Here is a 27619-nt window from a genome sequence, read left to right as displayed (position 1 = left end):
AAAAAAAAAAAAAAAAAAAAAAGGCCAACCAAGCATAGTGGCACACAACTTCATCCCAGCTGCTTAAGAAGCTGAGGCAGGAGGACCGTGTAAACCCAGGAGTTTAAGACCAGCAGGTGTAACATATTTAGGTCTTGACTGTTAAGGGAAAGTAAATTTTAGCAACCTAGTGTAATTAGCAGAGGTTGGGAAAGCCAGACATGCATACATGCTCTCCTTCCTGCCTCAGGATGATGCCTGTGTGGTTTTTGTTTTGTTTTGTTTGCTTGTTTGTTTTTAGTAGGGGAGGTTTCAAGACAGGAAACCTATGCAGCCTCAGCTGTCCTGGATCTCGCTCTTTCAGACTCGGAGATCCAAACTCAGAGACAGGCCTGCCTCTGCCTCTCACATGCTGGGATTAAAGGAAAGGGCTGCTGCCACAAAGCAGCTGCCAACTTTGATGATGTGTATGTTTGCTGGTCTGGCTCTCACTTTCCTTTTCCGAGTAATAGCAAAACATACATAATATAAAGTGTATCAGTTTAATTTCTTTAGTGCTTTGGTGTGGTACTGAGGACGACACCAGGTGCCTCGCACCTCCTGCTGAGCCTCAGACTGTGCAGCCAGTCTCCAGAGCTCATCTTGTAAAGCTGAAACTCAACATCCTTTATGCAGTAGTCCCACAGTCCCCTGCCCTGTTCCCAGGCAACCATTGTTCTGTTGTCTCTGTGTGTTTAACTGCTGTAGGGACTTCAAATAAATGGATTGTACAGGATTTGCCCTTCCTTGGCTAACTTATTACATTCAGATTAATGTCCTCACGCTTTTTCCTGCTTGGCACTTGTTAGAACTTCCTTCATTATTAAGAATGAAATACTGCCAGACAGTGGTGGAGCATGCCTTTAATCCCAGCACTTGGGAGGCAGAGGCAGGTGAGGCAGAGGCAGGTGGATTTCTGAGTTCAAGGCCAGCCTGGTCTACAGAGTGAGTTCCAAGACAGCCAGGGCTACACAGAGAAACTCTGTCTCAAAAAGAAAAAAAAAAAAAAGAAGAAGAAGTACTGTCTCAAAAAGAGAAAAAAAAAAAAGAAGGAAGTACTGTTTCCTTGATCCATTGGCACTTGGGTTGCTTCCAGTCTTTTTTTTTTTTTTTAATTAAGGTGTTTTAAATTTTATGAGTATGAGTGTTTTTTGTACATGTGTGCCTTGAGAGTTCAGAAAAAAGGATTGGATCCCCTAGAACTGGATTTAGAAATGACTTTGAGCCACCACATGGTTGCTGAGAACAGAACCTGGGTCCTCCACAAAAGCCACAAGTTCTCTTGTCTCTATTTGGAACATGTATGTTCAGTGTCTCTCAGAGGCCCTGCTTTCAATTCCCTTGGCTTTTTCCAGACCTTATGATAATCCTGCATTTAATTTAATTTTTTTTTTTTTTTGAAATTGCCATTGTATTTTCTGCAGTGGCCACATCAGTTTGCGTTTCTTCCTACCAGTGATGCAAGAATGTTCCCATTTCTCTCTCTCCACCCAGTGCTTGTTAGTTTAGGGCCCCAGAAACCCTCCATTTTACTTTCCTATTGTTGTGACAAAACATGATAACAAAAGCAACTTATAAAACAAAATGTTTAATTTGGGATTCAGTTCCATGACCATCATGGTAGGGAGCATGGCAGCAGGCAGGCATGGCTCTGGAGCAGTAGGTGAGAGTTTACATCATAACCTACAAGCACGAGGCAGAGAAAGCTAACTGGATATGATCTGGGCTTTTGAAACCTCAAAGTCCACCTGCCAGTGACACACATCCTCCTGATCCTTCCCAAACTGTTCCACCAACTGGGAACCAAGTTTCCAAACGTATGAGCCTAGGGGAGCCATTCTCATTCAGGACACCACAGCCACACACTTCCAGGGTAGGCATGGCAGCCCACAGGCAATCCCAGCCTCAGGGAGCAGAGACAAATCCCAAGATTATCAGCAAGCTCTGGGTTTGATTGAGAGAGCCTGCTTCAGTGTGCAGGTAGAAGAGCAAGGTTAATTCCTGACATCGACCTTATGCAGTGTGCGTGAACCCATACACACACCAAAACATGCACGTGGGTCTGCAACGTCTGTACACCGTACACACACAAAAGAAATGACTCCGATAGTAACAGCAGTAGCGGTGACCTAGATCTGAAACCCCCAGTTATAGTAAGGAAGGCTGCCAAAGGAATGTGCTAGCCCAGACAAATGTTGACATTAAAGAGCTCCTTAATATTTTTGTCACAGACGGGAATGAGTTCGTTCTCTCCAGCATAGGTTGGTACAGAGTGGGTCAGTGCCTTTTCTACACATGTTCATGCTGTGCAGTGCTGTGTGCAGTGTCACCACACAGCGTGAGATCTTCACCAAATGTGCCCACCCTGCATTGAACTTCCCAATCTCTAGAGTTACGAGCTAAATATAAACCTCTTTGTAAGTTACACAGACTTGGATATTGTGTTACAGCAACAAAAAATACAAGAAGACAGTTTCCCATGTCCCTGTCCCCATGGTGTGAGCTCTCTCTGATGGGAAGTCTAGGGCCCAGTCCTTTGAGTTGATAATGGTTTTTTTCTTCCAGACACTAGCTCTGGGCATGGATTTCCCTTGAACCCCTACCACCACCACATAATCTGTGCCCACATAGACCAGGCACTTCATTGGAGGATTGGATGTAGTAGTAATTAGCAAAGCTAGCCATATGTCCAGAGAAGTTTTTCAGGGTGCAGAGCCACAGCATTCCTTGGGGCTCCCTACTTCCTGCTTCCCTCTTAGTCTCTTCCTCCCGGAATAACACATTTTTTTGTTGTAGCAGTTCCTGAATGGTTTGGGTAGTCCTCCGATTTATTGATGGCATCAAAGAGGTTTCCCTTGTGGAGATCCTATCTCATGCTAGTTATAGTATTAGAAATTAAAACAAAGAGACTTAAGGGCCAGAGAGATAGCTCAGTGGATAAGAGCACTTGATGCTCTTGCAGAAGACCCAGATTCAGTTCCCATCACGTACAGGGCAGCTTATAACCATCTGTAACTCCAGTTCCTGGGAGCGCAGTGCCCTCTTTTGGCTTCCCTGGTACCAGGCACACTCACAGTGCATGTGCATTCAGGCAAACACTCATTCACATAAAATAAAAATAAGTAAATGTTGGAGACAGGGGGAAGTGTTTTGTTTTTTGTTTCTTGAAGACAGGAATCGGTATCCCTGGCCATCCTGGATCTCACTCAGTAGGTACTAGGATGAAAGGTGTGAGCCACCATGCCTGGCTACAGAAATCTTTTTTTCTTTCTTTCTTCTTTTTTTAAGGAGGAGGGTCTCTAAAGGGCTTCCCTATTAACTTAAAATTAGAAACAATAAGAGAGAAGGCAATGTTGCTGGAGAGATCTATAATTACAACAAAAGGAGGAAGAAGTTCAGAATACATAGAAACAGATAGCAGGTATGATTGTCCGGTGCCTGAGAGGGAAGACTTGGAAGTGGGGTCGTGGTCACAGAGTTTCTTGGTAATGAAAATGTTCTAAAATATATCGTGGTGGTTGTACAAGGCTTCACTTCATGGTTTGGCTTTGTTGTTGTTGTTTTGTTTTTGTTTTTTCTTCTTTGTGCTGAGGATTGAACCCAGGGCCTCCCAGATGCAGAGTACTAGGGAGGCCAGAGGAGGGTACTGGATTCCTTGGCTACTCTGCCACTGAGCCCCAGACTGTGCCCTGTGGATAAATAAATTGTACGTGGATTACATCTCAACAAAGCTGGATGGGGGGTTTTTGGGAGGAGGAGGGGTAATTTTAAAATTTTGATAACAAATTTTATGAGGGAAATAGATGTTTACGAAAGTAACTAAATTTTCCAAAGGGAAATAAAGATGTAAGAAGAGAGGCTTTTTCCTGTTGTGAATGTCTGGTATCCTGCTTTCCACCAACAGCCAGTTTCCAGGCTTGCAGGCAGCTGCCTTCAAACTATCACAGAAGGTTGTTTGTGGCTGGGCTCAGTGTGACATAAGTTATGTCCCTGTAAGAGGCCCTTGAAGAGCCTCAGAGTTCTCAAGGGCTTCAGGCTCCTCCCCTGGTCTTCAGAAGACTACCCTTTGGAATATGCTGTTCTGACTTCCAGTGTGGGTCTATGCTTGCCCTTTGGAAACCCATAGCCTTGGTCCTAGGCCCATCATTGCTTGTCCCATTGCAAAATGTCCCCAAACCTGCTTATCTGAGCTCATGTCATATGGGGCTCACCTCACCTTGAGACGCCCTGTGTGCCTGTCACCTTTAGGCACTGCAGGGAGCAGTTAGCTTGGGGCTAGCCCAGCTACACCCTCCTAGTGGAGCTCCCACCAGCAGTGACTCAGTACTGTTTGAGAGACTCGCCCAGACTGTCTGATGAGCAGCCATCTGTGCACACAGTTCCTAGAGATGTGCTGTTCAGAGCCACGGTCAGAAAGATGAGAGATCCTCTTGGGTGCCTCACTGTTGCAAGGTAACAGCCCCTCCAAGGCCGGCACATGGAAGGGCCACATCTGGATTTGATTCTTCCAGTCCCCTCACACAGCACTGGTACCCTCGTGCCTACAGTCAGGGGAGCTGGCTTCCCCAGGGCCGTGGCAAAAGTTGCAGCCATCTGGGGACACCCTGAGGAGCTAGTTAGCTCTCCTCCCTCACATCCAGTTTATGGACTGTGATACAAAAGTCCCCAGTGAACTGACTTAGAGGAAAAGACACAGAGAAGATACCCAGGTACTATGATATGTCCTGAAGTAACACAAGTGTCCTTGGACACAGTCCAGGCCGGAAATCAAGCAAGCAATAAAGTATAAGCAGCCTTTGCCCAGCCCCGGGCTGGTGTTTCCTACTGTAGTCTTTGGACCTTTGGGAGTCCCACACAGGCTAAAATTTCTTCAGGAAGGTGATAACCTGTGACTCAGTTACCCAACCCCTTCCTCCTGGTGGGGACATCTTTCTTTCACCCTTTCCAACTCTGTGATGCCAGTGAGACACCATAAAGACAGCCACTGTCAGCCATGGGGCTCCTGAGTTGAAAGGTAAAGGAGACAACTAAGGGTAGCCCTGGAAAGGTGCGGTCTGCACCCAGTCAGACCTACCCAGTCTCCAGCACTTTCTTGGTCTTTCCAAGAATATGATGCCCCCCAGGATGTGGGGAGGAGACTGTAGAAATGGGACCCAATGTGCCTAGACACAAGAAGCCCACCTACCTTCTCCGAGGCTTTCAACCCTTTGGCAGTAGTTTGGTTAGTTACGCATTTGTCTGAGACCAAGAGCTGCTCTGCCTCCCTCTCGCCCACCAGTAACACCTGCCTACCCCAGGACCTTGGAATACAGATTAATAACTTGTAGTTGACCTGCCATTTCACAGTCAGGAAAAAACACATCCCAAGGAAAGGGGTCCCTCACCCTCAGACCTACAGTAAGCCAAGGGGGGCTACAGAGTTCTGAGAACATCAGGTTTGAATCACCCCCAAGTACTCAGGTGAGGGACAGAGGCGAACATTCAGTCAACAGCCAGAGGGCAGCAAGACAGACGGAAAACAAAAAAACCTTAGCTGGCCATGGCCTGTACTCCCAATGGTTGGGAAGCTAAGACAGGAAGGTTGCAAGTTCGAGGCCAGCCTGAGCTGAACAGTAAAGGAGAAGAAGGGAAAGGAAAAGAAAGACCCTATACTCCTGACCTCCTTCCCATAGCCATGAGTCTAGCCTCTGTCCCTAGGAATAACTACTATGCATCCACAACCCTATTCTTGGCCTTCTTATCCCCAAGAAGGGACCCTTGATCTGTAAGGAGAGGTCTGGCTGCGATGCTGAATGCTAGGCTAGGGCCTTTTGACCACATGGCCTTCTGATGCCTTTGGAATCGAGGCCTTCCCAACTCCCTTATGCCCTAGTCAGGGTAGGGCCTGTGTTCCTCGTTCCTAACACACCCTTGTGACCACAGGGCCAACTTGGATTTCATATGCCAAGATCCCTGTCCTGACCCGATTCTTGTATTTTCTGAACAATTAGTGACTTTCAGTACATTTTCAGATGGGTCTATGGCCAAAGGAGCTGCATGGTGTGGTAGGGAAGATGTGAGGAAGCCAACAAGGTGTGGGGAGGGGCTTTGAAGGAACCATAGAAGCTTTGCCCATGTCGCTTAGTTTGGTTTCTCTCACGATGTCTGATGCTAAGGTCACTGTCTCCATTTTACAGAGAGAGCGCCAGCTTGGAGGTGTTGAGTAGATTGCCTGAGGGGTTGAACAACCAGAGGTCAGAGGTCAAAGCAAGGGTTACACTTGCCGGGCCGCTCTTCAGAAGCCCCTGTTCTCAGCCACACTACATCTTGTGTCACTGGATGACAAGCAAACAGAGTGACAGGGATCACAGCTTGCCTCATAGCATTCAGCTTGCCTCCAAGGCTGGTGCCCTCTCAGTGGAAGGCAGAGCTCTCCAAACTGGCTCCTACCTGTGGTACATAGCTCTCTGTGAACTTCCTTCCCCACAGGAAATGGGGCTTGGTGACCTAGCCCTGCAGGTTCGAGGGGGCAAAAGCCCATTCTTTTCTCTCAGAGGTGTAACTACCAAAACCCAGGGCCTCTTTTCTGCCATGCATTCATCACCAGCCTGGGATACCTCTAGAACTGGGTGAGAGCTGATCAATCCTTGCAAAATAGAGAGCTAGGACGGAGACCTAGTGTATACACACACACACACACACACACACACACACAATAATGCCAACAATTTAAGATGTCAGCCTCTGTCTTCATCTGCAGATCCAGAATAACGGTGTGGTACCTCCCCCCTAGCTGGTACCACACCCACTGGCTCTCGTGTGGCATCCAAACTCCACTCCCAAGTGCACTGCAGGCATTTTACCTGCTGAGGTGTTGCCTCAGTTCCAAAATCTCTGGTTTTATGGGCAATATAGAAGTCCGGGTGGAGGACGGAGCACAGTCTACTGTAGACGGGAAGAAGCTAGGCAAGGACTGTTTGTTTAGATTCTTCTCAGCACCTGTGTGCTTTGGAAATAAAAATGTCCTCTCCACAGTGTGTAGAGGGGACCCCTCTGGAAGGAGGCCACAGCTTGCTCTAGGGAGAAATTGGAAAAGTGCTTTTGCAACCTGCTTCTGCTGTCCCCTCAAATACCACAGTACCATCTATGGGAGCAGTGCGCCCTAAACTCTGTCGCCCCCAAAACCTTGTAGCTCCTCACACCAACGGCAATACCTGCTTTGGCGGTCACTACATCTGTCCCATTCAACAGTGATGCTATGTACCCCCTTCCCTTTGGGCCCCACTTGATATACTCTCTGAGTTCCCATGGTGACACACATACACATGCACGCCTCCCTGGTTAGCCTCGAGCTTGGGCAATCTACCAAAAGAGCAGGCAGTCCCACTGTGTTCAGAAGCAAGAAAAACAGAAATAAAGATCAGTAAACTGTCCTGTCTGGAGACAAGGGGATGTTTGAGTGTCTCAAACTGCCTGCCCCATGAAATAGAGTACTACGGCTCCGGCCGTGGCTTCATCAAAAGGCTGTTTGGGACATTGTTTTGGGAAGAGGTTCATAAACCAGGGCTTGCGTGAACGTTGGGAGACTGGGTGTCTGCTATTGTAGGTCTCCTGCACCTTGACTGGAGGCGTAAGAGGCAGGGCTTGCCTTTGTCCCCCACTAAGGGATATTCTCTGTACTCTTCCTTGCCTGGGCTCTTGGGGGAGCTGATCGGCCTCCAGAGTCTGCAGTCCCTTTTCTGGGCGCTCCGGATGGCACTTGACCTCTGGGTGTTCCCTTCTCTTTCAGGACCTGGGCATGGAGTCAACCTCCCTGGATGATGTGCTGTATCGCTATGCCAGCTTCCGGAACCTGGTGGACCCTATCACACACGACCTCATTATCAGTCTGGCACGCTACATCCACTGCCCCAAGCCGGTAGGCAGTTGTGGTCTGAAGCACTCCTGTCCCTGTCCTAGGATGTGTGGCGGGCCCCTTTCTGGACAGCATAGACCTGACTGTGCTTGCCTAGGGAGTTGGAGTTTTGCCCCCCGGGGAAAAGATGCTTCCACGGTGGACCCTATCTATGGCTTCCTCTGGGACCTTCTCTCTGGCTCTTGGAGCTGTCTAGTGCCAAGATTTAGAGAGGAGGGAGAGGGGCTGTGGAGGATGGGAGCTGGCCAGGGTCAACAGGAGACAAGCAAAGGGGCTGAGTCAAACAGGAGACAGTAGGAAAAGCCGGTCATGACAGTTGTTGGGCTGGGGGAGGAGCTAGCCAATGGCATGAGCCACGGGGAACTAAGTAGTGGAAGCTGGAGCTCTGGGGAACAGGACTAGAAATGGTGGAGGCAGCCCTGCAGGTGGCATACTCCTGCCTTTCAAGCACAGGAAGTAAATTACCTGAAGGTGAGAGGGGTGACAGGTAAGGAAGCTTTCAAAAATAAACAATAGGTGAAGCGTTGCTTTCGTCTGCATTTGAGTTGAGGAAAACAGTTACTGAAGTAGGCTGCGCCCCTCATGAGGTTGGCAGAGGTGAGAAGGCCCACTCTGCCAACCTGGAGCTGAGCAAGATAGGAAGTGCTAACTGCCTCACTGGGCCCAGTGACACAGAGCTCCTTACCTTGTCCCTTTCCTTCCACCTAGGTGGGGCTGGGGGCCATATCAGTCTGTGTTACTCAGTGCAGGCTGCTACACAAAGTAATAGCCTGAGGGCTTCTAGATGGAAAATCATTTCTCACATTTGGCTGGACATGCAAGGTAGGGGTGTCTGACAGGAACCCTGTTCTCCATCTCAGTTTGCTGCCTTCTCCCGTGTCCTTATGTGGTGGAAAGAGGACAGGTAGTTCTCTAGACCTCTCTTAGAACAGCTCTGATGAGAGCTCCACCCTCACAACCTGGCCATCTCCTGAAGGCCCCACCTCCATGGCTAGGGTTCCACCACATGAGTGGGAATGGAGCACAAGCCTTCAGTGTACTGTGTGGTGTCCCTTTCCTACATCACTTGCTTACCAGAACTTCATTTTCCACAACCCCAAATGGGCATTAACCATCTCCTCTGCAGAGAGCTAAATGAGACAGCTCAGGAGAGGTGCCTGCATGGGCTTTTGTCCATATGACCACCTGCGCAGAAGCTGATATCATAGCTGCTTTGTGGCACCTTCTGAGTGCCACCAGGGTACTGATAGAGTAGGGCAGCATCAGGAAACAGAAACAAGATATGGTCTCCATAGGCCCGGTCTCAGAAAACAGCAAGCTCGCTCTCCAACCAGGATTTCCAAAGCCAGCAGAGTGGGCCCTGTCCTGCTGGATGTTCGAGGACCAGCCTTGAGTCCTCTCAGAGCCTGCCAGGAGTGGGTAAGACAGAGGTGGAAGGAATCTCCAAACTGGTAAGGTATAACAGTGAAGTTAAGCTGCTCTATGCTCCCGCCCAAGAGCTCTGGATTCTCGAATGAAAGACACACATGTGCTGGGCAGTAGTGGCGCACACCTATAGTCCCAGCACTTGGGAGGCAGAGGTAGGAGGATTTTTGAGTTCGAGGCCAGACTGGTCTACAGAGTGAGTTCCAGGACAGCCAGGGCTATACAAAGAAACCCTGTCTCAAAGAAAGAAAGAACGGAAGAAAGGAGGGAAGGAAGGAAGGAAAGAGAGAGAGAGAGGGAGAGAGAAAGAAAGAAAGAGAGAAAGAAAGAAAGAAAGAAAGAAAGAAAGAAAGAAAGAAAGAAAGAAAGAAAGAAAGGAAGGAAGGAAGGAAGAAAGAAAGAAAGGCACATTCTCCAGCTTAATTTTTGATATGCCTTACTAGCTCAGCGGCTGGGCCACTCATGAACCTCCCCACAGCTAGCACACATTCTCCGGTTTTCCCTAGTCAACACTTTCCAAATCTCTTATCTTTGCTGCCCCACACCCAAGTGGGCAAAATCCTGGGACTGCTTCCCTGACTCTCCATGATAGCAGGCTCTTAATTCTGATCGCTCGGCTTCCCTGTCACTGGCAGGCATGGTCAGTCCTACACCCCTCTCATGGCAGAATTCCCTCTTCCTCTCCCCTGCATTTCTTGCCTGGGAATCCTAAAAAGTCTCGCCTCTTTCACCCTGCCCAGCTATTGACTGTTGGTTCTTTACTGATTAATCAAAAACCAGTTGGGGCCTCAGCATTTGGACATGCAGATTCCTGTGTGATTTGGGGAGCTGAATTAAGACAAACTCCCCAATTAAGGCAGCCCCACCAGAGCCATCTACACTGACTAGGGCTGACTAGGTGATAGACCTTTGTATCTGACACTCTCCTAGCTATTCAGTTGTAGCTTGAGGTTATAAACAAAGGTGCCAAGATTGTCAGCTATTAGGTAGGAACCTGTTCCCATCATGGTAGACCGGAAAGAACAGAGAAAGGCTAGAACCAGGAACTGGGCGAGCATCTTCAATGATCCCTAGTGATCTACCAACTAGGGGCCATGCTCTAAAAGCGCCACAACCGTCCCAAATAACCTACCAGCTGGGAAACAAGCACTCAAACCGCGGGCCTGTGTGGTGGGTGGACGACCCAACACTTGTAATGACCTCGCCCCTCCCAGTAGACTCCCTCTTAAAGTTCCAACCAAGCTCTTTGCAGGGGTTTAAATTATCACCGGGTATGGTAGTGCACACCTTTAGTCCCAGCACTTGGGAGGCAGATACAAGCAGATCCGAGTTTGAGGCCAGCTTGTTCCACGACATCCAGAGCTCTGTTAGACAGAGAAACCCTGTCTCAACAACAGCAACAGAAAAACCTAAATTATCACTTACTTGATAGTTACTTTTCTATCTGCTTTACCCACTAAAATAGAGACTCTAAAATAGACTCTAAATCCCAGTACTTGAGAATAGAACAGAGGCAGATCTCTACAAATTCAAAGCCAGCCTAGTCTATGTAGCAAGTCCCAAGCCAGCAAGTGAGACCCTGTCTTTTTTTTTTTTTAAATGACTAAGGATTTTCCATCCATCTTGTTCACAGTTACATCTTATAATAGGGAGGAAGCAGCACATCCCATTGTGAATGTGTGTTTATGGGTGTGTGTGGGAGTGTGGGGTGCACGCTCGCTTGCAGAGGCAATAAGAGGATGTAAGTATGTATCCAAATGCATGCATAGCCTGTGTGCATGTGCTCATGGAGATCAAAGGACGGCCACAGGTGCCTGCTGTTCCTCAGATTCTTTCCACCTTTTATTTGAAACCAGGACCCTCATTGGCCTGTTAGTTCAAGTATGCTAGACTAGCTGCTACCACCTCTCCTGTCACCACAGCTAGAATTACAGTTAGATGCCATGACAGTGGTCCTCTGACCACCCACACAAATGTCTTCATATATATGCACATACCTAAAAATTAATCTAAAATAAATAAAAGGAAACTAAAAAGCAAGGATTTGTTCTTCAGCAGTCTCCACGGGTTCAGGAATTCAAGGCTGCAATCCTCACCTCACACACACTCCAGGGTTGGTAGCAGGAGGCCCCAGTTTCTTGTCATGTGGGTGTCTCCGTAGGACTGCTTATCACAGTGTTCCATATCACAGAGCTAGCCAGGATACCTGTCCTAGAAATCAGTCTGCCCATTCTGTTCTCTTGATAAATCTTGGAGGGAGACTACACAGAGAGGGCTGCCAGAAGCAAAGGAGGAGACAGTCTAGGAGGCTCACACACACACACTGAATGAGAGGATCTTGACCTTTTGCTCCTCTAGACCTTGTCCTGTTTCTCCCATTAACTGAGCCCAACTAGAAACAAGGGACAAGAGAAACTGATGCTGTACCCTTCAGGACAGTAGTCCTTGAACAGAAAGGGCAGAAAAATGAGCTGGGAGGTGGATCTGTAAGCCAAGAAAAACAAGAGATCTGTCTAAACAGTGACCTGCTACATTTTTGGGTTTTTCTCTCTACCACCCTTCCAATCTTGATTTCCACCCTGATCCGTTCTAACCCTTTCTAAAGAAGGTTAGAGGGGAGAGGGGGCTACTTCCTGCTGCTTAGGGGTTCCTTGGGGGCAAGTCCAGCTTTGTCACCGGAATATCTCCAGCTTCTGATCAGACTGCAGCCAGCAGCCAGGAGCAGCAGCCTTCTTGATCAGACTACAGACAAGAGCAGAAGCCTCCTTGGAGAGCCCCTGCCTCTCTTGGGGCTTTGTCATTTACACCCTCACCAGAGTCCCTAGAATTATAAACTCTCTACAGCTGGCAAAGATCACATCCCTGCTAGTGTGTAAGGCAAACGTAACTGGGTTTTTCCAAGAAACCAAAACTCTTACTACACTGTCCACTGTATAAAGTGGAACAGTCAGATACTGATTAATGAATGAGTAGACTTGTGAATGAAAGAAACCTTTGAGTGGAGGACAAAATTGTCAGAGGCCTAGATGCTGTTATAGAGGTGCCTGCAAAATGAAGGTGGCAGATGGCACCTGACAGCAGAGAGACAGGGAAGGCTGTAGGTTGGCCATGAGCCCCGAGTCTCTTTCCAACAGATTGTGGAGAAGTCCCTCAAACAAATCCTTCCCCAGTGCTTGAGGACAGTGTCACTGAGGTCTAGAGAAACTGCAGTGCCCGAAATTCTGGCAGTTGTGCCAAGTTCCCACCCCTTCCCTTGCCTTCCTTCTCCATGGGGGTGAGGAAGAGTTGCTAGGAGTCTATTCCACAGTCTGACAGCAAGCCTCATGCATTGCTAACTGCAACTAACAGACAACCACGCAGTCCAGGGTCTCGTGGATCCAAAGGCAGCTCAGCACTACAGAGGCATGAGAACTGCAGAGCAAGTCCATCCATCTCCCCTCTGCTCCATTATATCCCGTTTCCTATTAACAGAGCTCTTTCCTATCACCCCACATGGTAGGGAATATGGCTACCTATGGCCCCTGCTTACTTGTCAAAGTTCTATTCCCTGAAAGGTGTCTCATTTTCTTTTTTCTTTTTTTTTGGGGGGGGGGGGAGGTGTTGAGACAGGGTTTCTTTGTGTAGCCCTGGCTGTCCTGGTACTCACTCTATAGACTAGGCTGTCCTGGAACTCAGAAATCCACCTGCCTCTGCCTCCCAAGTGCTGGGATTAAAGGCATTCACCACTACCGCCCGGCTTTATTTTCAAGTCCAGGTTCCAGGAAGAGGCTGACCTGCTAGGGTACTGAGATTTCTGGAGCAGCTGCCAGGAGCTTAGAGGGATCTGGTCATACAATGGTGAGCAGAACCATGGGGAGAAATAGGAAGCTCCCAAGGAGCATGCTAGACTCAGGGCATGCAGACACAGCTAACATGCAGTGCTTGCTGCCATGCCACAGTGACCCCTGGCCAGGGTTGCACAAGACGTGGCTGCTCCACACCTGGGACACAGCTAGGACTCTGACACTAAAACAATTCCCTTCTACGCTGGGTCCTCTGTTCTTGCCCCCACTTTATACTCACACACACACACACACACACACACACACACACGCACTACATACACACTTTCCTTCTTCTCTAGGCCAGCTCCACTCAATCCTATTGTCTGCTGGAAGAAGGCCTTGAGAGCTCCTGAAAAGAGGAGGAGCTGGGAAAAGGATAAGAGCACCTTGAATGAATAGGCAAAGAGCCAGGTTTCAAAGGAGGAAAAAGAGTGGGTAGTTCAGTTAGAGCCACCAGCCAATGTCTGGATCCGTTTCCTCTTACAAGCTGTATGTTGGCCTCAATTCCCTTATTGACAAGTGGGAGTGGTAGGACCGTGTGTGCATTCATAGGCATCCAATCGAAGGGAGGAGATACATAATGATTCCTAGATGTTCAGGAAGGACAGGAGGTGTGGCTGGTGCTAGCTGCCATCTGAGGCCACGGTGGATCCCAAACACTACAAAAAAAAAGGACAACAAAAGACCCATGGTGTGTTTAGTTCAGGCAAGCAGGGGACACTCATCTCTGTGTGTTCTTTACAGTTACTCTCAAGACTAATTGGCGAGCTCAGCTATTGTTCCGGTTTAGCCAATGAGAAGACCGAGATTCTCTCGGCTCTCTCTGGTAGCAGCAGCAGCCTCGCCCTATGCTCCTCTGCCCCCTAGTGGCTGATGCCATGCACTGCCAGCCTTCTTTAAGCCTTTGTTCTCTTAAGATTCCGCGGCCTGAATTGTTCCAGCTCGGACCGCTGAGTGGGAGGGCATGGTCCTGGGTATTTGGAAACTCAGGGAAGTGATTGGAGGAGGAGCCAGAGCAGAGGAGCTCAGTTGTGGGCTTTGAGTCAGCTTCTTCTGGAAACTGGCAACAGTTCTGTCCCAGAGCATCCCAAAACGATGTTGGGCGTGCCTCCGATTCCCTCTGACTTTCTTGTCCTTAAGTCACCTGAGCTTCTCCGCCGTGGATGCACAAAGGAATTAGTTTTCTGGCAGGACTAGGAGGAGGAATCGGTGATTGGGAGGTAGGGGAGTAGTCAGAACTAAGTGAAAGAATGGGAGAGAAGACAGACAGAATATCGCGGGTTTCCCCGAGTAGTGTGTCATGAAAGCAGAAGGGTTCAAGCAGAAGGCTGTTCAAGCGACAAAGGGATCTGCAAGTGGGAGGAGGGACAGAAGAGAACAGTAGGAGAGAATGTGAACACGATATAATAATATGTATATAAAAATGTCATAATGAAACCTATTATTTTGTACACTAACTAAAAATAAAGTTAATCCGCTGCCAGAGGACCTGCCTACTCACCACCAGTGTTGGTTTTTGAAGGTTCCCTGGGATTCCAAGGTGGGAAATGAACTCTAGATGTGCCAGCTGTGTGTCGTGTCCCATTCTCAAATCCTCATTCTTTGGCTCCAATGTCAGTTGTCACCATTACCAGTCCCTACCCCTGCTCCTCACCCCAGGCAAGCCTGTGCTGGGAAAGGCCCTTAATGGCCGTACAGTGGCCGCCATAGTGTCTTGAGCCGCCCTCTTCCAGGTGCCCATTGCTTCACTCACAGTTTTCTCAGTGCCTTCTCTGACTACTTTGTCCAGTCTTCTCTCCACTCCCCTCAGCTTATCCCATAGCCAGGGGTTCAGCCACATCCTGAGGAAGCCCAGCTGGAGGTCCAGTGGGCTGTGTAATCATGTAATCAGCATGTTTCTCGGGAGCTGGTCACCCCCCCCCCACTTTTCCTCAGGAGCCCTTGTCGATGTGATAAGTACTATGACTTAAGTCATGTCAACTTAAGAGAGAAAGGGTTTATTCTGGCTCACAGTTCAAAGGGGCAGTCCGTTATGTGTGGGATATCCAGGTAGCAGGAGCTTGAAGTAACTGTCACATCACATACTCAGTCGAAAAACCAGAGATACATGCATGCCTCTGCTGGGCTAACTGATGCCTCTTCCCACTTCGCTTCCATTAGTCAAGACACGCTCCACAGCGTGCTCAGCCGCCGATCTCCCAGGTAAGGCTAGATTCTGTCACACTGACAATCAGTACTGACACGAACCCCTTGCTTTTTAGCCCACATTCCCAATCCCTTCATCTGCTGCATTCTGCTCACACCATCTCTGACCTGTATATGACTCCTGTCACTTTCAGTCCTCTCTATGGGCATGGCCCTAAGTCACCCTCTCAATCTCCAGTCCTCCCATCCTATCAGTAAGAAATTCCCAGGATATAACCTCACCCACTAGTCCTCTCTACTGACTGACTCGTCCTCTGGCCTGTGTTGCTGTGCCCACTGTGTGTGACCAGGCTAAGGAAGAATCCAAGTCTGGGAGTCCAGTGTCTACTCCAGGGGGTTGGTGAGGTTGACTGGAGTGGACATTCCAGTTTGTCCATCAGGATGAAGCCACAGGGGCAGCGGGGCTGAGGAGCTAGAAGGTTCCTTCCAGGGCAGTCCTGTCCATCTCAGGCTGCCCCAATGGCTCCGTGCTTAGATGCTTCCTTCATTTCTGCAGACCTCCAGTCACAGGCTCCCTCCTCTCCTGTCCACATCAGAGTTTCTTCTCTTACCATGCTGTCAGCCACAGCTCCTCAAATCTCAGTCCTCTCCTCTGTATAATGATGAGAGCATGAAGTGCTCTGGATTATGGGTGCTCTGTTAAGTTCTAACCTGGTGTCTGTGCAGTAATCCGTAAGAGATAGGAAGGTTCGGACTAGTGGTAGCATGGGGGTAGCCCAATGTGACTAGGGCAGATTCTCATTCTCATATTCTCTCTCTCTCACATTCTCTCTCTCTCTCTCTCTCTCTCTCTCTCTCTCTCTCTCTCTCTCTCTCTCTTTCTCTCCTTTTTTTCTTTGGGTTTTTCTTTTCTTTTTCTTTTTTTTATCTTTTTTTTTTTGGGGGGGGGGGACGACAGGGTTTCTTTGTGTAGTCCCAGCTGCCCTAGAACTCACCCTGTAGACCAGGCTGGCCTCAAACTCACAAAGATCTGTCTGCCTCTGCCTCCCAAGCATGTGCCACTGGTGCCTGGCTCTGTATGGATTTCTTAACCCTCCTCCAGAATGTGACTGCATTCAAAGACATGTTAAAATATGTAAAGCAAAAATGAGGCCATATGAGTGGGCTTGTTTAAAGTCAATATAGCTGGTGTATTTAGGAGTGATTAGGGCATGGACATGTCCAGAGAAAAGATCTATGTGAGGATGCAGGAGAAAAACCCTTTACAGAAGCTAGGAGAGGCCGCACCTTGGCCTTCTGACCCGTGCATCATTGAGAACATTAATTTCTGCCATTTAAGTCACTGGACTACACACTGGGTTAACTGCAGTGGAAAGATTTAATAGAGAAACACCAACTCCATTTCTAAATTCAGTGCAGCCTTGTGTTAGATCTGAGCTGGGTGAAGTGTGAATCCCAACCCAGGAATGGGTGACAAGAATCAGCATTCAATTATGATGACTATTGCCAGTCTGCCAGTGAAATCATTTAGAACATGGACCTGTGTAGCTGGACTTTGCTACTTTGTGGGCTCTTCTTTTCCCACCCTTTATCCTCCTCTGGTTTCACCCCATCAATAGATAAAAAAGAAAGAAGGATAAAGGGGAAAGATAGAGATCCCTGAATCTAATTCTTTTCCTTTTGTTTCTTCTTTGAGCATAACTATTAAAAAAAAAAAATGCAACCAACCCCCTCCTCCCAAAACAACCAACAACCAACAACCCTGCTTTTCTGGACTTTGGCATTTATATACCCTCTTAAAAGTTCCCAGAATTCCAAATGTCACACTGTCGAAGGAACTATCTGCAGCTGGCAAAACCCTGCTTCCACTAGAGCAGGAGGCAAATCACAGTCAGCTGCTGTAAAGCAGCCACTTAGCTCCACACACGCCTGGGATTGAAACAAAAACATATACTACTTCTGTGGGTTTTTTTAATTCCAGAATTCTCACTACAGACTTGGGATCAAACTGTGCAGTTCCACGTCTTGGTTTTATGTGTGGCCTTGAATGAATTAATGTGACCTCTCTGTGCCTTGCTCTCACCTGTGAAGAGGGAGGGCAGCACTGGCTTCACATGGGTGTGGAGGGTTCACTGAGTCACTACTATTCATGTGCTTTGCCTAGAATGCAGTGCACAGTAGGCTTGCAATGAATACAGTCTGTAACTGTGAACACCTCCAGGAAACCAACCAGTCACAGATCAACCAGAAAAACACAGAGAACCAAAAAAAAAAACAGGCATGGTAGCACTCAGGAGGCAGAGACAGGAAGATCTCTGTGAATTTGAGACCAGCCTGGTCACATAGCGACATAATAAATTTCTGGCAAGAGACCCTTGCCAGAAAAAAATTATGTCTGTCCTGATTGTGGACAGACTTCTACACAGAGAACCCCTGTCTCAAAAAGAAGAGGAGTAGGAGAAAAGAAAAAGGGAAACAATATATAATTGTTGAAGGGACACAGTTTAGGCCATGGTACTTAGGGTCACAAACTCAGATGTTCATGAACAAGGGCTGGAGAGATGGCTCAGCAATGAAGAGCACTGGCTACTCTTGAAGAGGACACTGGTTCAATTCCCAGCACCCACATAGTAGCTAACAATCATCTGTAGCTCCAGGGACTCTGATGCCCCTTCCTGGCCTCTGTATGCACTGTATGTACATGGTACACAGACATATATACAAGCAAAACATCTATACATTTGAAAAAATCAAATGTTGATGAAGCAAACAAAAAGTGTAGGTGGACTGATTGCCCTGGCAAAGACTCGACCTCAGATTTCTTTTTTCCCACTTTAGGGAAAGACATAAGTAAGAATAATATATTTTATTATGCGAAATACAAGAACCTTTGTTCATGACCATAGACCGGCGTGCTTCTCAGTAAGCACTTGAAGATATGCAGTATGAGTGAAAAAGAATGATTCTGAGCCAGGCAGTGATGGTGCACACCTTTAATCCCAGCACTTGGGAGGCAGAGGCAGGCGGATTTCTGAGTTCGAGGCCAGCCTGGTCTACAGAGTGAGTTCCAGGATGGCCAGGGCTACACAGAGAAACCCTGTCTCAAAAACAAAGCAAAACAAAATTGATTCTGGATACTCTGACTTGGCAGGGGCCATACAATGTCCTGCTCAACAGGTCTGTTCCAGCCAGTCATAGTCAGACCCCCTCAATCCAGACTTTTTATATAAATGTCACTGATAACAACTAATTCACAAGGCAGATGCATGCTCAGAGAGTAGCTCAGGGGTAGAGTACTTGCTTAGCATGTTTGAAGCCCTGGGTTCAATTCCCAGCACACATGGTGTCATGCAAAGATAGTTTGCTTCTCCTGCTCCTGCCAAAGGCACTTCACCGGGAGCAGCTGAGCAGGCCCCGCCTTGTGCTGAGCTTCCAGAGTGCTAGGGAGTCTGGAGTGGAGATCAGGGCACCTCCAAGTCCTCCAGGGACACCTCACAGACCTGTGCCTGTGGTTGTCTCTGCAGGAAGGTGATGCAATGGGTGCCATGGAGAAGCTGTGCCGGCAGTTGACCTACCACCTTAGCCCTCATTCACAGTGGAGGAGGCATCGAGGGCTGAAGAGGAAGCCACAGGCCTGGTGAGTGGCAGTTCCCTTAGGCTGCCCTGGCCCAACCCTGCTGACTGATACTCTTCCAGGGGCACTGGGCTGAGGGAAGGGCCAGAGGTCGTGTCAATAAAGCCAGTTTAAAAGGAGGTAAGATTATGCTGGATTTAAGAACCGAGAAAGTAACTTGGTCATTCTAGGTACATGAAAGATGGTAAAAAGGACATCCCCGGGGTGGGAGCTGGGAAGTGTGACCCCCAGATGGGCAGGTGGCGATGGGACATGAGGAATTTCTAGTTCATGATATTCCTAGTACTCTGGGATGGAAGCCAGGCATGATGGTGTACCTCTGTAATCCTGTACTTTGGAAGCTAAGGCAAGAACATTGTCTCAAGTGTGGCCATCAAAACCCACTTCCAGCCGGGCAGTGGTGGCACACACCTTTAATCCCAGCACTTGGGAGGCAGAGGCAGGCGGATCTCTGAGTTCGAGGCCACCTTGATCTACAGAGTGAGTTCCCGGACAGTCAGAGCTATACAGAGAAACTCTGTCTTGAAAAACCAAAACAAAAAACAAAAAACAAAAAAAAAAAAAAAACACTTCCAGAGGGCTGGTGAGATGACTCAGCGGGGTAAGAGTTCTTATTGCTCTTCTGAAGGTCCTGAGTTCAAATCCCAGAAACCACATGGTGGCTCACAATCACCCGTAATGAAATCTGACACCCTCTTCTGGTGCATCTGAAGACAGCTACAGTGCATTTATATATAATAATAAATAAATCTTAAAAAAAAAAAAAAAAACCAGCAACCCACTTCCATAAAGTTCTCTGGGATGTATTTCCTGCCAGGGGACCCAGAGTCTAACCTTTTCTCAGCCATACAGCAGTGAAGACCCTCCAGAGTTTTCTGGTCTCCAGAAACAAGAGGCTTGAGACACAATACACACAGATCTCCTGGTGGGAAGCATGTGAACCCAGGCTAAGAGGCAGACTTCCCAAAAAGGGAAACAATTCAGTCTTCAAGACAATTCCATCATAGACACACATACCCATGGGTCAATCCGATCTGGACAATTATTGAGGCTGTCTTCCCAAGTGATTCTAGATTGTTCCAAGTTACCATTAAACCTAACCATCATTGGGGCTGGAGAGATGGCTTAGCAGTTTAGAGTACTGGCTGCTCTTGCAAATGACTGGGGTTCAGATTCCTAGCACCCACACGGAGGCTCACAACTGTCTGTAACTCCAGGGATCCAACCCTATTCAGGCCTCCTCCAGCAACGAACAGGCACATGGTGTACAAACATATGTGCCAGCAAATATTCATACATATTAAAAAATATACTTTAAAAATACTTAGATGTCTGTGTCATGATGTATGCATGTGAGTGCAGGTGCCCTCGGAGTCTAGAGCAGCAGTCACAACCCCTTTGAGGGTCACATATCAGATCTCCTGCACATCAGATATTTACATTATGATTCATAACAGCAGCAAAATTAGTTATGAAATAGCAATGAAATCATTTTATGGTTGGGGGATCACCACCACATGAGAAACTGTATTAAAGGATTGCACTGATCTAGAGATATCAGATCCCCCTGCAGCTAGAATTACAAACTGTTGTGAGCTGCCTGACGTGGATACTGGGAGCCAAATTCAGATCCTCTGCAAGAGCAGTATATGTTCTTATCTTCTAAGCAACCTCTCCAGTTCTCCCTACCCCCCCCCCACCTTCTCTGTTTTGTTTTGTTTTGTTTTGTTTTTTATTGCTTTGGTTTTTATTGTCTTGGGGAGGCAGAAAAGGGAGTGGCTTTTTTAAACAGAGTCTTACTGTGTAGCACTGGTTTTCCTTGAACTCATTATATAGATCAGGCTGGCCTTGAACTCAAGAGATCCATCTGCCTTCCAAGAGCTAGAATTAAAGCTCGCCAAACCCCCCCCCCCAAGCCTCCCCTCACAAGCTTTGTAGTCAGGGCCTTCCTATTTGACACTGCTTCCTTTGGAACACTTAGCCAGCTCTTCTGATGGACCATGCTTGCTTTTTCTTTACATCAGGTCATGCACTTTGTCATGTTTATTTGTTCTATGATAAAAGGAAAACAGGGTTCCTGTCCACTTCACCATTGTGATGCCAGTGCCTAGGTCACTGCCTGGCACATAGTAGGGCCATAACAAATATTAATAGAATGGGAACAAATATCTTTGCCATTTGACTGACAAAGATCTTGACGCTGGTGAGCAGCAGAGAGAGATTCAAATCCTCACCTACCCGACTCTAGGCTGTACACTAGCAGCCATCTTCAGGATGCTAGGTTGACTTTGTTAATGACATTGATAGAGAGCCCAGCACCAATGTCACAACCAACTAATTCCAGGAAGGATTCTAGGCAGTTGAATCTGCCTTCTGAGGGTTTTTACCTTCACTTTCCAAGGAACAAAATAAATTCATCTCCCAGCTTCAAGAGGGCCTAAGGGGAGCTGCTTTGGTGGAACTGGCTGTGGCTTTTGAGCATAAACATGCACTGTCCCAGCAAGTCGAGCTGTCCTCAGTGTAAGAGACTCAGTGCTTGCTTGGAGGGAGAATGAGTAGCTCGCCATTGGGAGTCGGGGTTGGGGGCACACCTACTACCACCAGGCCAAGTGGTCTGGGCTCCAGAACAAGGCAAGGGGGCAAGCAGATGGCAGGGAGAGGAAGGAGCTGAAAAGCATCGAGCCTCCAGCAGCTCTTGTTGCCCCAGAAGCCCTCTCACCGGCCAGCTTTCTTCAACTATCAGAGGCAAGTCAGTTTTGTTGTGTTTTGGGTTTTTTTAGGCAAGTGAAGAACAGACCATAATTAACTAGCTAGAGAACACAGGGTAGGAAACAGGAGTTAAAAGGAAACTGCAGGCATCATATAAAAACATAGTCTTGAAGAGCTACTGGAATGGCAGCCTCCAACCCCGTGCTCTGCCCACTCTGCTCAGCCTGAAGCAGATACTGGGGAATCACAACAAAAACAGGATTCCCCTGGTCTCTCCATCCCGAGAGGAAATAGAAGAAATGAGATCTCAGGTCAAAGTTAAAACAGCTCTGTGGTGATAGCCACTACTTGCCTCCAGTAAAGGCCTGCTCGTTCCTTTTCTTTCAGTCTTAAGGCTCTTCTATCTGGGAATCCTCCAGACAACATGGTGGATCTGTCAGGCATTCCGCTGACTTCACGGGACCTGGAGCGGGTAACCAGCTATCTTCAGCGCTGCGGAGAGCAGGTGGACAGTGTGGAGCTGGGCTTCACTGGCCTCACAGATGACATGGTCCTGCAGCTACTGCCAGCTCTCAGTACCCTGCCTCGCCTCACTACACTGGCCCTCAATGGCAACCGACTGACCAGGGCTCTGCTAAGGGACCTCACTGACACCCTGAAGGACCCAAGCAAGTTCCCCAATGTCACATGGATTGACCTGGGCAACAATGTGGACATCTTCTCACTACCCCAGCCCTTCCTGCTCAGCCTGCGGAAGCGCTCTCCAAAACAGGGCCACCTACCAACCATTCTAGAGCTGGGTGAGGGGCCAGGTACTGGGGAAGAAGCCAGGGAAGGTACAGGTCAGCAGGACCCTACAGGGAGCCCTGTGATGCCTGCCAGGGGCCAGAATAGGGAGGCTGTGACTCAGACATGACATAGAAATAGGGGTCCTAAGCAGGGAGTCCTGGGCAGCTGAGGCAGGCTAGGGGGGTCTGCCTCCTATCGGGAGAATGTTTGGATGCCCTACACAGCTCTCACCAGGATGAGATCAGAGTACTAACTGTGTCTCCATTCAGCTGTCCTCCTAGACCAGTACATCTGGACCAAAAAGTTCTTTATTGGGCCCACTTACAATTTAGTCAGGTAACCTAGGCATCTACTCTAAGGCCCTTGGAACATCTACCTACTTTCCAATTCTCGGGGGCTTCTTGAAGGCAGGGTTATCAGCTGGCAATCTTGCTCCTTTACCCACCAACCAGCACAACTTTTTCTACCAGCTGTTTCAGGCCCTTCCATAATCTAGTTCCTGTATTGGTTTTTCAAAAACTCATTTTCCAAGGCTCCAGAACCAGTTAAGTCCCAATTAGCAAAGAGGGAAAATTTGGGGGAGGGGGGGGCCCTAATAAGCTCATCCAACTCAAGCCCGTGGGAATTAAGTGGTCAAATTCTGAACTCGGTTGTGGGGAAGCACAGCTTTACAGGCCAGGTAAGCAAATGAAGTTTACAGGATCTGGACAAGATGGCATTTGCGTGGTACTGCACAAGCGCAGCCAAAGGACAGGAACTGAGTGCAGGTGCCTTACATGCTTTGGAATCTGCCCAAGTCTCAGGTTGTGAAGACAGCCTAGACTGACCAGAAGTTTACAGTGCTAAAGCTGGACTGCTTAACACCTGACACTCAACTTTACTCTTCAAATACATGTTTTTAAAGGACCAATACTAAATAAAGACTGTGCTTTATTACATAGAGTGCTCTTGGACGGTTAACTGTACACCCAACATACTACACACTGGCAATCAGTTTTATAGACAAAGTTTATTAAAAGGTGCTGAAGATCCTGTGGTACAGACAGGATTACCAAACGTGCCCATCCAGAACAAAACTGGCAGACATATCACTTGGGATACTTGCTTCCGGGATGGCTGGAGACATTTCTGGGAATACAGCAAAAGAACTAAATTTCAGAATCAGTCCTGCCTGGATCAATGGCATTTAAAACATTTAAAGATATCTTCAGAAAACCATAGGCTCACCACTAGCAATCTGCCGGTAATTCCAGCTATTTTAGGTGATATCATCATTTGATATCTTTTTCAGAGTAATGACAGCTAGTCACTGTATAGACCAACTCACCTCTTTGGCTGCTGCCAGCACAGTCCACGGCCTTGCAGTTCTCATAACTTGAAAGGGACACCCTAAGATAGATTGCAGAAACAAATTATTTCTAGTGGCAGCCTCCCAAATCTGTTTTCCCTGGTTCCCCCTCCCTTTGGAGCCCTGGCTCTTCTTGTAGAGCAGACTGGCCTGAACAATGCCTGCCTCTTCAAGAAACCTACAGTTCTTAGCACATCCTAGATCTCACAAGTTACTAAAATACAGTTGCAATTAGCCACCAGTGAGTTGGCTCTGGTCAAACCAGCCCAGCTGGGTTCAATTATAAGACTACGTTAAGTGAAGATTTTAAGACTTAAGTTAATAGATTGTAATGTCTAAGAGCTTTTCCACAAGACCAGGTGATTCCCAGCACTCATAGTGGCTCACAACCGCCTGTAAGTCTGGTGTCATTTTTTCCCCTAACATCGGGACAGCAGACGCACAAAAATAGCTCTGCAGTTAAGAGCTATGCACTCCACATTGCCTTACCTAACCACCTCCATCAATCACATACAACTGAGTACAGACAAGACTGATGCTTATACATTAATACCAGCTCAAGTCAAAATGACATAGTCTGAACCAACTAAAATCCCAAGTTGAAAGCTTACCTCATGGGAGGTCACTGCTGCTGGCCCATCTTCCACCTTCAGGTACCCAACCTAGGAGTACATCAGTTGTTAAAAGTCCGGATCAAACTAAACCTAAACACTAGCCACTGGTGTGGGCTTGACTGCAATCAGCCTGGAGCAGTTTCGTCAGTTATCGACTCTGACGGCACTTCCTACTTCGTGATCTCATCACAGCAGTCAAGCTTTCAGCTGTCCCACTCCAACTAGTACTTTCAGCCATTAAGTGGAGACCCGCCTTAAATGATGCATATGCCCCACGTGGGTGGGTGTGAATGAAGTTTCCTTAGGCCAGAACATGTTAGATTCCCTGGAACTTAGAGCTATGAACCCCATCTGATACAAAATAAAATGTCTTTATAAAATAAACAGCTGAGCCATCTCCAGCCCCAGGAGAAATGTAGCTAGGAATACTTCGGCATAAAGTGCAATCCTTATTTTAGGGCTGTGCCTGGAATGCCCTATCCAGTAATGCAACTTAAGCCACTTCAATGACCCCAGAAACTCTCACCTCATGGTGGGATACTGTTCCTATTCCACGTTGTCAACGTCCCGTCTGAAAGGTTAGGAAAAAGAATCAGAAGACAGTTCGGACACTCATGTTCAGCACTGAGTCGCCAAGGCTTGAACGACTGCAGTCAGCTAAATAGGGATGTCGTCAGTTGTCGCTTCGGACGGCACTTCCTATTTCTAGTTTCATCAGTGCAGCCGACTCCCGCCCACGCGCAGCGCCCCGCGATGCAGACCTCGACTTACCAGGCACCCCTAGATCTGTGCAGCGCCCACGGCGGAGCTGAGAGGCTGGGCCTGGGCTCAGCATCGCTCCAGACCGCCAACAGCAGGCCACGGTGAAGGTACCAGCCCCAAGGAGATGAGGGACGCGACCCCATGATGGCCGTAGAGAAAGACAAGCGCGTGAGCGCCCTACTCTTAAGGGCTCGGAATAGTCCACTCCTCACCGGGGAGGGGAGGGCAGCAAAGGCTCACGGGAACTTCCCGCGCACCTTTGCAGGCCCGTCCAGGTCTCCCCCGTTCTGATGAACGAGTGGTCTCCACCGCCCCGGGAATTCTGGGTAGCGAAGAGCGCAGCGCGGTCCAGCGCGCCTGCGTGGCGGGTTAAGCGCTGACTCGGTTTCCTTTCTGCGGTTTTCCGTCGGTGGTCTGTGACTTCTCAGTCGTTTGAAAAAGCGTGTAGAATTTGCAAACGTGTAATCAAACCTGACAGTGCAAGCCTGTAATCGTAGTCGATATAGGAACCCGAGGCAGGAATTCGAGTCCAGCCTGGGCAATTTAATGAGCCCCTATCTCTAAATTTCAAATTAAAAAAGAAAAAGCGGGCCAGTATAATCTAGCTGTGTGGCGGAGAGCCTGCTGTGTAAGCGCGCGTTTAATCCTCAGGACCTGGGAATGGAGGGTAAAATATTGGCTCATCTGAGCTAACACGCCCGAAACCGGGTTCAAAAACAATAAGGAACAGTAGATGGTGCAAAGTGTAGTGATTGGGCCGGTCTGCACCCCACTATTGTTTTAACATTTCCACAGATCTTCTCAAGACCCTATGCAGACGGCCCTCGTTACATTCCTTAGAGAACTGTAGAATCATGAAGAGCTCTTAGCCGGTCGATGGTGGCGCACGCCTTTAATCCCAGCACTTGGGAGGCAGAGGCAGGCAGATTTCTGAGTTCGAGGCCAGCTTGGTCTACAGAGTGAGTTCCAGGACAGCCAGGACCACACAGAGAAACCCTGTCTTGAAAAAAAAGAAGAAGAGCTTTTGATCCATTTCCATTGCCCTCTGCTCTTCCCACTTCTGACAGGTGAGACTAGCATCAGGCTTATCTTGTAGGTAATAGAAAACTGCTGATGCCATCCCTTCAGTATATGAGCATGTTTGGGTTTCTCTTAAGGGGTGGGGATGCAGTGTTTCCCTGGCAAACATTTAAGTTCTGAACTCCATCCCCAGCACCTCATAAGCTGGGCATTGTGGCAAACTCCCAAACTCTGAACACGTGGAGGCAGCAGAATCACAAGTTCAAGGTCTTCATCTTCAGCTATGAGGTCAGCCTAGAATATGTCAGCCTGTAATCCTACCACTCAGAAGACTAGAGTTGTTGTGAGTTCAAGACCAACCTGGCCTACAGAATGAAATCCTGCCTCAAAACACCTCAGTGCAAAGTCTGGAGAGCTAGTACATATGATAAGCTGGATTCTACCCAGCAACACACACATCGGTGCTTGCATGCACTTCTTAGGCAGATGTGCTGAGGAGGCAACTCATTTTGACAGAGCTAGAAAGGTGGTCCAAGGAATAAACAGGATTTTAATGGAGGGAGGGAAGTCCAGGCCAAAACATTCTTAAAAGGAATAAGATAATTTCTTTTGGAGCTAAAATGCTTGATCGTGGCCAGGAACACAGATTCATGTTTCCCTAAATACCATGTTCTACATTGGAAGTGTCTTGGGGTTGGTTGGTTGGTTTGGTTTGGTCTGGTTTGGTTTGGTGCTATTTTTGAGACAGGGTCTCTCTCTCTGTTCCAGAACTGATTGTTCTGGAACTTGCTCTGTAGACAAGGCTGACCTTGAACCTGGACATCTGCCTCTCGAGTGCTGGGATTACAGGCATGTGTCACCACCATTGCACAGCTTATTATAGAACAAGGAAAGTCATTTGGTGGGGACCTCAATAGGCAAGCTACAGTAAAGAGGGGGACTCTGTTGTAGGTTTCAGGTGCCACCCAGTGATGTTTTTTAGCTTTTGGATTTGTGGAAACTAGTGGTCTGTTAAGAATAGTAATGTAGGGCTGGAGAGATGGCTCATCAGATAAGAGAACTGACTGCTCTTCCCAAGGTCCTGAGTTCAAATCCCAGCAACCACATGGTGGCTCACAACCATCTATAATGAGATCTGATGCCCTCTTCTGGTGTGTCCAAAGACAGTGATGTACTCACATAAAATAAATAAATAAATCTTTAAAAAAAAAAAAAAAGAATAGTAATGTAAGGTTTTCATAGTTAAAAGGATGTTAACTTGGGGCAAGGGATATGGATGGTTTCAAAGGGACCAAAAATAGCCCAAGATAATTTATCCCTGGTTTGAAAACTAATTTCGCCGGGCGGTGGTGGCGCACGCCTTTAATCCCAGCGCCTGGGAGGCAGAGGCAGGCGGATTTCTGAGTTCGAGGCCAGCCTGGTCTACAGAGTGAGTTC

General features: G+C 48.0%; 1 protein-coding gene, 1 long non-coding RNA gene and 3 other non-coding genes across 5 annotated transcripts in view; 1 reads left to right on the top strand and 4 right to left on the bottom strand.

Annotated features, from left to right (window-relative positions):
• The window catches only part of Lrrc75a (leucine rich repeat containing 75A), a 47221-nt gene extending 23847 nt beyond the window's left edge, over positions 1-23374 (top strand). Inside the window, exons 2-4 of the mRNA XM_031352160.1 lie at positions 7787-7915; positions 18831-18943; positions 22037-23374. Coding sequence (XP_031208020.1) covers positions 7787-7915; positions 18831-18943; positions 22037-22565 — 771 coding nt within the window. The 3' untranslated portion in view covers positions 22566-23374. The remainder of the gene's footprint in view (positions 1-7786; positions 7916-18830; positions 18944-22036) is intronic.
• A 56-nt stretch (positions 23375-23430) lies between these two features.
• On the bottom strand, positions 23431-25355 carry LOC116077543. Its single transcript, XR_004113266.1, has 5 exons — positions 25172-25355; positions 24927-24971; positions 24398-24448; positions 23766-23827; positions 23431-23566 (listed from the first exon to the last, which is right to left on the bottom strand). It is a non-coding gene; the product is annotated as an uncharacterized LOC116077543 (long non-coding RNA).
• On the bottom strand, positions 23644-23715 carry LOC116079461. The gene has a single exon (XR_004114008.1). It is a non-coding gene; the product is annotated as a small nucleolar RNA SNORD65 (small nucleolar RNA).
• On the bottom strand, positions 24524-24594 carry LOC116079412. The gene has a single exon (XR_004113965.1). It is a non-coding gene; the product is annotated as a small nucleolar RNA SNORD49 (small nucleolar RNA).
• LOC116079411 lies at positions 25052-25122 on the bottom strand. The gene has a single exon (XR_004113964.1). It is a non-coding gene; the product is annotated as a small nucleolar RNA SNORD49 (small nucleolar RNA).
• Positions 25356-27619: the final 2264 nt, after the last annotated feature.

The sequence above is a fragment of the Mastomys coucha genome, unplaced genomic scaffold, assembly GCF_008632895.1.
Source record: "Mastomys coucha isolate ucsf_1 unplaced genomic scaffold, UCSF_Mcou_1 pScaffold5, whole genome shotgun sequence".
NCBI lineage: Eukaryota > Metazoa > Chordata > Mammalia > Rodentia > Muridae > Mastomys > Mastomys coucha.
This window is presented reverse-complemented; position numbering and strand designations above follow the sequence as displayed.